This window comes from Triticum urartu, chromosome 2A (genome assembly GCF_056163025.1).
Source record: "Triticum urartu cultivar PI428250 chromosome 2A, HENAU_Tu73, whole genome shotgun sequence".
Classification (NCBI taxonomy): domain Eukaryota; kingdom Viridiplantae; phylum Streptophyta; class Magnoliopsida; order Poales; family Poaceae; genus Triticum; species Triticum urartu.
Genome location: NC_141874.1, coordinates 17,089,980 through 17,101,563, shown reverse-complemented (window position 1 = coordinate 17,101,563; position 11,584 = coordinate 17,089,980). Strand labels below are relative to the sequence as shown.

General features: G+C 42.7%; 1 protein-coding gene across 1 annotated transcript; it reads left to right on the top strand.

The window, feature by feature from the left end:
* The first annotated feature begins 6,987 nt into the window (after nucleotides 1-6,987).
* On the top strand, nucleotides 6,988-11,356 carry LOC147982963 (9-beta-pimara-7,15-diene synthase, chloroplastic-like). The gene is made up of 14 exons (XM_087542759.1): nucleotides 6,988-7,267; nucleotides 7,553-7,608; nucleotides 7,702-7,981; nucleotides 8,062-8,242; nucleotides 8,388-8,608; nucleotides 8,696-8,816; nucleotides 8,896-8,993; nucleotides 9,088-9,302; nucleotides 9,380-9,492; nucleotides 9,583-9,678; nucleotides 9,755-9,973; nucleotides 10,070-10,211; nucleotides 10,354-10,599; nucleotides 10,717-11,356. Exons 1-14 carry the CDS (start codon nucleotides 7,078-7,080, stop codon nucleotides 11,047-11,049), a joined length of 2,511 nt encoding a protein of 836 aa, XP_087398885.1. The 5' UTR covers nucleotides 6,988-7,077; the 3' UTR covers nucleotides 11,050-11,356.
* The last annotated feature ends 228 nt before the right edge of the window (nucleotides 11,357-11,584 follow it).

Here is an 11,584-nt window from a genome sequence, read left to right as displayed (position 1 = left end):
ATTTTAAATATATTGTTTTACTAGATTTTTGTACATAGTGTTACTAGGGGTGTAGAATAAGCATTTTATACTTAACCATAGAATAGCGCTACTGATGGACCTCCCACGGTGCGCTTTTCAAAACTAGCTTATTTTGCAACCCTAGTGAAAAATTACACAGAATATAGTAACATACTATACAAAATATAGTAATTTTGAAAAGAAAGTTGTAAATCAACAACTTGGATAGTAAAAATTTATACCGTAATTACTTTATTTTGCACAGTTTTACCAATTCTCTATATACTGTTATTAGAGTTGTATAATACTTATTTTATACTCACGCATAGAATAGCGCTACCGATGACCTCCCATGACAGAATAGCTCTCCAAAACTAGCTTATTATACACCCTAGTTACATAAAATATAGTAACATAACATACATAATATAGTAAATTAGCAAGTTGGATAGTAAAAGAATCATTTCAAAATTACTAAATTGTGTACACTGTTTTACTAGATTATGTATATAATGTTAATAGCGTTGTAGAATATAGCCCATCCTCAACTCGGAAAAAAGCAATGGATCGTCATTGTCTCCCCACACCGCCAGGGGTCTCAACGTGCTTTCAAAGACGGCGGTCGCCGGATTGTCCAAGCCACACGTCCCTGCGCCCATCCAAAACCTCGACATTCCTACCACATGGACCAGACAGACGAGCAGCGCCAGCTCGACTTGGCACTGCAGCACTCCGCTGTCGACGAGGAGCGCCGACGCAGATACGCCCCCACTGATGCAATATGCGCCAGGAGCTGCACCAGAGACGATGGTGATGTAGTTAAGTGATGTCACCTGTGTCAGAGAAAAGTCATGTGCATGTACGTTGTCGTTTCTCAGCGACTTGTTTATTCAAATGGTGACATCATAAGTCTTCGACACAGTAGAGCATTTTTCCTCCGATGAGTTTTGACTTGTGGTTCATCTTGGTCATACATGTGGAAGCTAGATGGCATTTTGCTGGGCAGAAAATAATGCATGTTTGGCTCACCATCACGCTTTCCCTTATTTGTCACATGCTTTCCCTTATTTGGAATATGTATGTGGAATCTTATGAACTTATACATTCATTTCTGTTTGAATGGTCATAATTTAGGAGCTATACTGTTGAAAAAAGGAAGACAGATAATGGTCACCCTCTAGAGAATTCTGCAGTGTATATAAAGTCACTCTAAAAACTATTCACTTAATTTGGGAAATCTTGTATAGAGCTTTATCACTGTGGCCAAGTAAGGGAACTATAATCGCCACTGAGGCTGAGATGAGAGAAACCAAAAAGAGGGTGGCTCCGCTTAGGCTTAACTCCATGATGATGGTTTGCTTGCTTGGTAATAAGAACATCAAGATAACTATCCTTTTATAAGCCTTGGGATGTCATCGTTTGCATTGGATCCTCTTCCGGCCTCTATAACACCTCCCAAGCATGTGTCCGGTCCAATCTTCCATAGACTATAAAAGTTGCAGCTCGGAAGCTGCACTTTCGAAGAAACATAGCTAACACTCAAAAATGGAAAGTAAAAATCAAATGATAAGTGCCACATGTGTGGCACAAAGCACTCCGGCTCTGACTTTTTTACAACTAAAGTTGTCTTCCCAAAAGAAAAAAAACCAGAAAAACTGAAACTTGCCTTCCAAAAAAATAGTTGCAATGCTTGGCAACTAAAATTGCCATCCTCGCGTCACTAAACTTACCATAAAAAACATTCGAAGTTACCATGTGTTTGTGCCACATGTGTGACCTTTATCAAGATCCAAGTAAAAAAGGACATCGTCCTCAAGGAATAAGACCCCCCCCCCCCAAGTGAGCTCATTAAAATTAGCTTATTCTATACACCTAGTAAAAAGTACACAAGATAAAGTAATATAATATACAAAATAAACTATTTTGTAAAAGAATGTAGGAAATTAGCATCTTGGATAGTAAATAAATTATTTCAAAACTACTACATTTTACACACCGTTTTACTAGATTTTGTATATATTGTTAGGTGCAGAATCCACATTTTACACTCACGCATAAAATAGCGCTACTGATGGACCCCCCGCAACAAGCTTTTCAAAACTAGCTTATTTTACAATCCTAGTAAAAATTACAAAGAATACAGTAACACAATATACAAAATATAGTAATTTATAAAAAAATGTAGTAAATTAAAAACTTGGATTTTTTTTCGCGAATACGCAAAGCATGCATATCATTGCATTGATAGAAGGAGCAGAATAAGTACAGATAGGGGTACAACACATGACACTAATGTAGACAGGCGTGAATTGGTGCCCGGAGCAGAAAGACAAGGGATGCTCAGCCCGAAGAGAAGATACAACACAGGTAAACCTACCAAACCCAAACAGAACGGCAAACTTGAACCAACAAGGTAACCAACATCGCCGGAGCCAAGACCGGGGACACCGCGAGCGAGCAAGATAGCGCCTTCAAGAAGGAATATGACGCCTAGACCCCGTCGCCAGCCGATCCGGAGGAACCGGACCTAGGGTTTCCCCTGAGCTCGAAGAGGGGCGTAGCCGAGGGCCTTGACAACGCCTCCAAGGAGGAAACGACATCCGCAGATGCCGCCGTTGCCAGCATCGGCAAACCGAGCAGGGATTTCTCCCTAGCCTGAGGCTGAGCAATCCCATAGCCGCTGTATTCGGAAACAATGATGAGGAAGCCAACGCTGATCAGAGCCACCATGTCGGAAGGGGGTTAGCGGGCTGCACCTGCTGTCGGAGGGTGGCACCTCCTTCGGATCCACGAGCATTGGATCTGGCAAAAAGGGGAGGCTTTCAAGTGTACAAGGTAGGGCAGACGGTGAAGTAAACCACGAGGGGGTGGGGCGACGACAAACAGCAATGCCAGCAAGCTAGGACTGGAGGGCGCAGATCCGAGCTACCGCGACCATAGACGTCGGGACGTCGAGGAGCCAGGCGAGCTGGAAGGGACACAGCTGCTAGGTTCTCGAGGCCGGAGCCGCCCGACAGAGGACACCGACACCCATGGACACCGGAGAGACGCGTGTCCAAGTTCACCGAGGCCAGAGCAGCGCCAACAAGTACCCTTCTTGAGGGGCTTCGTGACTGCCTCTAGTAGTCTAGCTTCGTCACCTCCGCGCGTGAGTCATCACCGCGGCTCTGGAGAGAGAGGGCCGCCGGATACGAGGGGGCCTCCCGCGGGAAGGCAGACTACGAACACCCCCGAGGCCGGCTGCGGATCCCACACCCAAATCAGGTCTTGTCGCACCAGCAAGCCAGGGCCTCATCGTGGAAGATGGAGGGAAGGTCTGATGGGAAGGGCGTCAGGCACGGACGTGCAGCAGCGCTAGGAGGAGTGGCGCCCGTGCCAAAGCCAGGGTGGGGCAGGGACGCGGGGCCGGGGATGGGGGCGACGCGCGGGGGACGGATCCGGCCGGCGGCAGCATCCTGGGGCGTCGCAGGGCCTCGCCGGTCTGCCCACCGGCGACAGCGCGGCAGATGCGGGCGGGGGGTGGCGCGTCCCGGCGGCGGCTGGTGGATCCGCAGGGCGGGGAGGGGGAAGCGCGTGGGGGACGGATCTGCCCCGTCGCCGCCATCTCGGGACACGGGAAGGCTTCGCCGGCCGGCCCTCCGGCGGCGGCGTAGCGGTGGTGGGCGCAGGGGGGTTCCTGGCGGCGGTGGATGTGGTTCCCCCCGTGTCGCCAGAAGAGGGCGACGCGGGGGTATGTTCAGTAATCCCTTAACAACTTGGATGATAAAAAGTTATTTCGTAATTACTACATTTTGCAAACTGTTTTACTAGATTATGTATATAATGTTGTTAGGGGTGTAGAATAATTATTCTGTACTCACGCATACAATAATGCTACCTATGGACCTCCAGTGAAGTGCTCTCGAAAACTAGCTTATTCTAAACCCCTAGTTACATAAAGTATAGTAACATAATATATAAAGGACTGTGCTAACGATCAGTCGACTGGTCGTTAGCGACAGATCCACACGACTAGTTCCTACGTGATTGTTATCATCCCATGCTCGGTTCCATTGATTTTTTTCCTTCTCTTAAAAATCGTTGATGGAAATAATAAATCGATAGTGTTCTTTTTTTTTGGTTTTTCGTTGCATAATATGAGAAGAAAATGAAAGTGCTTGAAAGAGGATTCGAACCCAGGTCAATGCAATAGCTATTGAGCCGAATAGCCAACCTAGCCACCTTTAGTTGTTGTCTTTTTTAGATAAACAACGTTATTTGAACCTTTGTTATTTTTGCCATATCAGAAAAATAATAAACTTTGGCTTGGTAACTTTGGCATGACCAGCGTGATAACTATGGTATGAGCAACATGATAACTATATCATGATAGGGCTCGTAACTAAAGTACGAGAAGGTTACAACATGATAACTTTAGCATGGGGATGTATGATAATTTAACACAGAAATTACCGGTGAATGTTTCAAAAACTTTTCCCTTGGATGAAAGATACCATGATGTTTAAACGTAAGATAGCAGGTCTGTCATGCATGAAATTTTCATAAACTTACATGGAAGTTATCGGAGGAGTTCTGTTTCAACGTTTTTTCCTCGAAGTCAAAAGTTAACATGGTGGTTGAACGTAAGTTATAATGTCTTCGATAACATGGTGGTTGAACGTAAGTTATGAGGTCCGCGTGCATAAATATCATGTCAAAGTACCATGGTCCTAGAAAGTTACCATGGGGTGTACATAAGTTATCATGTCTTCGATATGTAAAATATCATGTCATTTGCACAGAAGTTACCGTGATATGTTTCAACAACTCCCCACCCCCACCTCGGTCGCCAAAGTTTCTTGGACCGGGGTACATACGTTATCAAGTCTGTGGTGTGCGGGTTACCATGCTATTCACACAAAAGTTACCGAGAAGATATTTCATCAACTCACCCCCCCCCCCACCCATGTCGACAAAGTTATCAGGGCCGGGGTACATAAGTTATCAGTTCTACGATGTGTGAGTTACCATGTTATTGACACAAAACCTACGAAGGGGATATTTCATCAACTCTCACCCCCACCCCCGTCGCCAAAGTTACCAGGACTGGGATACATAAGTTATCAGGTCTATGATGTGTGAGTTACCATGCTATTGACATAAAAAGCAATGGAGGGGATATTTCATCAACTCCCCCCCCCACCCTGCACCCTCGTTGCCAAAGTTACCAGGACGGGGTGCATAAGTTAAGGCGATATGTGAGATACCATGCTATTCGCACAAGACTTCATCAACTCCCCCCACCCCCTTTCGTCGCGAAGGTTACCAGGACTGAGGTAATGGGGTTTGGGGAGTTGATGAACTCTTGTGCTAATAGCATGGTATCTCACATATCACATTAACTTATGCACCCCGTCCTGGTAACTTTGGCAACGAGGGTGCGGGGTGGGGGGAGTTGATGAAATATCCCCTCCATTGCTTTTTGTGTCAATAGCATGGTAACTCACACATCATAGACCTGATAACTTACGTATCCCAGTCCTGGTAACCTTCGCGGCGAAAGGGGGTGGGGGAAGTTGATGAACTCTTGTGCGAATAGCATGATATCTCACATATCGCCTTAACTTATGCACCCTGTCCTGGTAACTTTGGCAACGAGGGTGCGGGTTGGGGGGGGGGGGGGAGTTGATGAAATATCCCCTCCATAGCTTTTTGTGTCAATAGCATGATAACTCACACATCATAGACCTGATAACTTACGTATCCCAGTCCTGGTAACTTTAGCTAGCAGATTTGTGGTGCGTATAATTATCGGGCTCATTAAAGAGAATTTGCCGAGGGATGACACATAAGAAAAAGACTGATGTCCGAATTCTACATGAGCAAAACATTTATTTCTCTAGAAAAAAACCATCGCTACAAAAAAGAGACATGCGGAGTACAAAACATGTTGCATTAGTCCTTTAAAACACGTTTCATCGTGTTTTAACAAGTTTTTTTAGGGTCAAAGTTACCACATGTGAGGACTTAGGTTTGATTCTCACTCACCACAGCAATTTCTGTTCATTTAAAAATGTGTGGAAAATTATAGAACGTATGAGATGCAGGCCTTAATTTTTCTCAGAAAAATCATTCGAGGGCAACGACTCGATCCATATTGAATGGGAGCAGAATCTGCTTTTAGAAATGTACAAAATTGACTTAACTACTAATCAACCACAAGAACTACTCAGAGCAGATGGTTACTACTACATTTCCACTCGTGAGATAGTTAACTTTTTTTCCTCTACAAGGAGATAAACATACAATCAGGTGTGAGATACTTTCCTTTTTCTGGAGGGACAAGAATGGAATTAAGAGGAATTAGAACAAATACGTTTTACATTGTGGAATTTTATGAAAAACAAATACACCTAATATAAAGGAATGGAGGGAGTATACCGTTGAAAAAAGGAAGACGGATAATGGTCACAGTCACACTGTGGACAAATCAATGCTGGTCACTCTAAAAACTATTCACTCGATTTGAAAAATCTTGTATAGGTCCTTATCACTGCAGTTCGTTGAAAAATCTTGTACCCAATTCAGCAGTCTTCCACGCATGTTTTCTTGTCTGGTGTCAAAGTTATTGTCAGTTTCTTTTGACAATTTAGTAGTCTTCCACGCAAGGCCACCATTTTCTATGCATGTTAGCCAGATTGTCCAAGGATGAATGGACGTACCACGTACGTACAAGGAATAATGGTGTGAATTTTCTCGCTTCAGCGCAGGCTTGTGGAAGTTAGGCGATATTTCAAACCAGCTTGACCGGCTAGTCCTCGTATTTTCCAAACTTCTGTGAGTGACGTGGCGACGCGGATGGCAGCACTTAGACGTCACATATACAAGGAATATTCAGCAAGTTCAAACTCCTATATCTGGGTTCCGCACAGAAAAATGTCTTAACTGAAGAAGAGTCGCAGCAGCGGGAGTCCATGGACTTGAAACTTCTATATATACTTCGTCTTTTCAGAAGGTTGGCACAGAATCACTGTTAGTTTTTCAGCTAACCTCTCTGTTTGCTGTACTAAAAAAAACCCTGGTGATCGCCCATTTCCCATGGCAAATCCTGCACGAGTTAGTGTCTCTTCCACCCTCCTGCAATCTGCGCCTCACCAGGCCGTCCGCCTCCCGGCCGCTCCACCGTCCGTGTCAAAGTGTGAGTTGCAGGTGCAGCATCATGGAAGAGGAAAGCCTCCGCGCGTCAGCTTCGCCTGCTTAGCCTCCAGGCTTCATTCCACGGAACCAGGTGCATTGCTTCTCCATTTCTTCTCCTTCTGCTAGGGAATAAGAGTCCGTAGCTTTGCTAGGATAGAGCTTTCTTTGGCCAGAGCATTTTCGCACAACATGAGGTATTTTGTTGCTTTTTTTCCGTGGAAGAGATACACAATATAATTGTTCTCTGTTTACCAATGCCTGAAATCTTGGTTTTCTGAAACTTACTTTTATATATAAGGTTGCTACTTCATATTTGTATTTCTGAATTTAGAGCCATATAATATAATTGATTTGTGTTATATATTCCATCCGACAGCATATGTTGCCGAGGCGATGTTGGCAGGACAAACTATAGGACCATGCAGTGCTGTGGTATGAACATTGCTATCCTAACTCTTGTTTTCGATAAATGTTTCAAGTTCGTGCCATGGTGAGATTCGTGTTGCTTTGATCAATGTAAACTAGGAACTGGATGCTAGAATACGAAAGCATCTCAAAAAACCTGAATTCTCGCCATCTGCGTATGACACGGCATGGGTGGCTATGGTGCCATTGCCGGACTCGGATCCGCAGGCTCCATGCTTCCCTCGGTGTGTTGAATGGATACTGCAAAATCAACACTCTAGTGGGTCTTGGGGTATCAACGAATTTGGGTTATTAGCAAACAAGGATATTATGTTATCCACATTGGCCTGTATCATTGCACTTAAGAAATGGAACATTGGCTCCTGCCACATAAGGAGAGGTATGTGTAATTGTTTTAATACTTGTATTTTTAACTTTCTTCTTTGAAAGATCTTCACGCGTATAAAATGATACTCGAAGGACTAGAATTTATTGGAAGGAATGTCTCCACTGTCAAGAATGAGCAAATTGTTTCTCCGGTAGGCTTCAATCTTATTTTCCCTGGTATGCTTAACCATGCTATCACGATGGGTTTGGAATTTCCAGTCAGAGAAACTGATATCAGTGGGATACTTCACCTCCGTGAGATGGAGCTGACAAGGTATGAAATGAAAACGAGAAGGGTGCCATGACTATTGCTGTAATTTTGTAGGAATCAAGTTTGACATAGGAAAAAGGGGGACGAGTATCGATTATATGTTCTTTTGATGTAACATAATAACAAATTTACACTTGATTTTATTTAGACTGGCTGAGGAGAAATCTTGTGGGAAAGAAGCATATTTGGCCTATGTTGCTGAAGAAAGGTTAGTAAACTTGTTGGACTACAATCAAGTTATGAAGTTCCAGCGAAAGAATGGGTCCTTGTTCAACTCTCCTGCCGCAACTGCTGCTGCATTAGTGCACTACTATGATAATAAAGCTCTCCAGTACCTCGACTCCATTGTCAGAATATTTGGTGGTGCAGGTGTGTATTTCTCTAATTTCCTTTGTGGAGGATCTCCCAGGGTGCAGATTTTGTTGCTGTATACTTAATGCCATTATACGTTTACAGTACCAACAGTATACCCACAGAATATATATTATCAGCTCTCAATGGTGGATATGCTCGAAAAGATTGGAATATCTCGCCATTTTTCCAGTGACATAAACACCATCCTGGACAAGGCATACATGTAATTAATAATCCGGAGTAAATACCTGATACCTGTTCCTAGTAGCTAGTATGTCAACTTGACTGTATTCACTTTGCAGTTCCTGGTTACAGAGAGAGGAGGAAATAATTCAAGATGTAGAAACATGTGCAATGGCGTTCCGCCTTTTACGGATGAATGGATATGATGTTTCGTCAGGTAGATACTTTGATCAAAATTCCATTTCTCCTAACAAACTTTCTCTTTTGCCCTTGATTTTTACTCACTACAGTCAAAAATTAATCTTGCACAGATGAGTTGTCCCATGTTGCTGAGGCCTCCACTTTCCATAACTCACTTGAAGGCTATTTAAGTCAAACAAATTCTTTATTAGAGTTATACAAGGCTTCGAAAGTATGTTTGTCAGAAAATGAATTGATCCTGGAGAACATAAGTAACTGGTCAGGCCGCTTATTGACAGAAAAGTTGTGTTGTAATGGGACAAACAGAATACCAATTTTTGGAGAGGTAAGTGTATGAATTTAAAATCCCCATTTCATTTGGCAGTTCAATTTACATTTAATATTATTATTTTGTAATTTCAGGTAGAATATACTCTTAAATTTCCATTTTATGCAACAGTGGAAGCTCTAGACCGTAAGAGGAACATTGAACATTTTGACTCTAGGGTTTCTGAGCCGCTAAAGACAAAAAACTTGTAAGGCTCTCTTTTCTGAAAAAGAAATGTCTGTGATATCATGTCAATATATGTTAATTACAGAAAAACAAAAATACTTTTATGGATCAGGCTGTGTCATGTTAATCAAGATCTTCTAGATTTTGCTGTTCAAGATTTCAGTTTTTCTCAATCTATATACCAGGATGAACTCAGCCACCTCGAGAGGTAATTTGACTATCATTTTTCCAATTGATTAAATTATGTTTATATAGATTATTTGAATTAATTTTTGTGCTGACAGGTGGGAGAAAGAAAACAGGCTGCACGAGCTAAGATTTCTACGCAAAGGGAGTCTTATAAATTGTTATCTCTCTGCTGCTGCAACCATATCCGCTCATGAATTCTCTGATGCTCGTATTGCATGTGCGGAAACTATTGCGCTCGTACTTGTTACTGATGACTTCTTTGATGTTGGAGCATCCAAAGAAGAACAAGAAAACCTCATAGCATTAGTAGAGAAGTACAATTCTTTAACTTGATTTTTTTGTCTACACTTTCTGAAGTAGTGCTTTGCTAATGAGTCATCTTCGCTGTTTTTTGCCAATGGTTGTCTTAGGTGGGATCAGCATCACCAAGTTGAGTTCTACTCTGAGCAAGTAGAAGTAGTATTTTCTGCTCTTTATACTACAGTTAAGCAGATCGGAGAGATGGCTTCTGCTGTACAAAACCTCGATGTTACAAAGCACCTGGATGAAACAGTGAGCTTCTTGTGTGATCTTCTTATTCTGAGATATACTAAATTGAGTTCCAAGTTGATAAGAATGGCATGGCTGCTGTGGCTAGCTACGTACAAAATAAATAAATAAAATTGTATATTAAAAAGTCCATACTCATCTGCAGTGGCTACATTACTTGAGGTCTGCAGCGACCGAGGCGGGATGGCGATGGAGTGAATATGTACCAACAGTTGAGCAATACATGACAGAAGCGGTAACCTCATTCGGGATGGGTCCCATTATCCTCACATCACTCTATTTGGTCCAACAAAAACTCGAGAATCATATTATCAAAGACCCGGAGTACAATGAGTTGCTTAAATTAATGGGCACATGTGGCCGTCTCCTGAATGATACTCAAGGCTTTGAGGTACTTCTCATTCCATCTCTAACAAAATATTCATAGCAATGGGTTACTTTATCACTGCCGTGCAGATTAATCTTGGCACTGGGTAGATCCTAATAAATGATCTACTTCTTGTTGCAGAGGGAGTCCAGTGATGGAAAACTGAACGTCATCTCACTGCGTGTTCTTCACAGTGAGGGTTCCATGTCCATCGAAGCTGCTCAAGAGGTGATACAAGAGTCAATAGCCTCGTGTCGGAGAGACCTGCTAAGGCTGGTTGTTAGAGAAGAACGTGTTGTTCCTAGGCCATGCAAGGATGTGTTCTGGAGGTTTTGTAAGACAGCTCACTTGTTCTACTGTCACACCGACGGATTTTCCTCGCCCAAAGAAATGCTCTGCACGATGAATGCAATATTCAGAGAGCCACTTAAACTTCAAATAACCAGTCCTTTGGCTGTTCAATCAGAAAAATAATCAAGGATTCCTTATGCTATTATCCTGATCATATATGGATGACAAGGAAATATACCAAGCGGGGAGAGTAAATGCAACAGTAATCATATGAACCTTACAAATGGGTCACTCACCGGTATCTGATTGATATGCATGCCGCCAGTTAAAGGGCAGCAACTCAATAAAGGATCTCCGTCATGTGGTCTGAACCTTCTTGGTCAATGGCATAGTTAGCTCCAGGTGTTGTTTCTAGCGACACTTTTGTCAAAAACTTTATTCTGCATTGTAAGCTGGTATGCCCAGCAAATTTATTTTAGCAATCAAGCGAACCTACAAATTTCTCAGTCTTCAAATCGAGCATTTTTATCTAAAAAGTGACTTGCACGTTTCTCCACTGAAACAGCTACAAATTTCTCAGTCTCAACTCTGCATTATAGTATCTAGTTTTTAAATTTGCGAATAGTATTATAGTATGTTTTGTCCGTCTTTTCTGAACAGAATAAAAAAAATCAACTGAATACCAAAAAACCGTTCACTACACTATCTGGTCGAGGCG

Bases quoted from the DNA above. Each gene is read 5' to 3' on its own strand.
- LOC147982963 (XM_087542759.1), top strand. From the start codon at position 7,078: ATGGCAAATCCTGCACGAGTTAGTGTCTCTTCCACCCTCCTGCAATCT. The intron at 8,994-9,087 runs GTAGATACTTTG...AATCTTGCACAG, and splicing joins TGGATATGATGTTTCGTCAG to ATGAGTTGTCCCATGTTGCT. The intron at 9,493-9,582 runs GTAAGGCTCTCT...TTTATGGATCAG, and splicing joins CCGCTAAAGACAAAAAACTT to GCTGTGTCATGTTAATCAAG.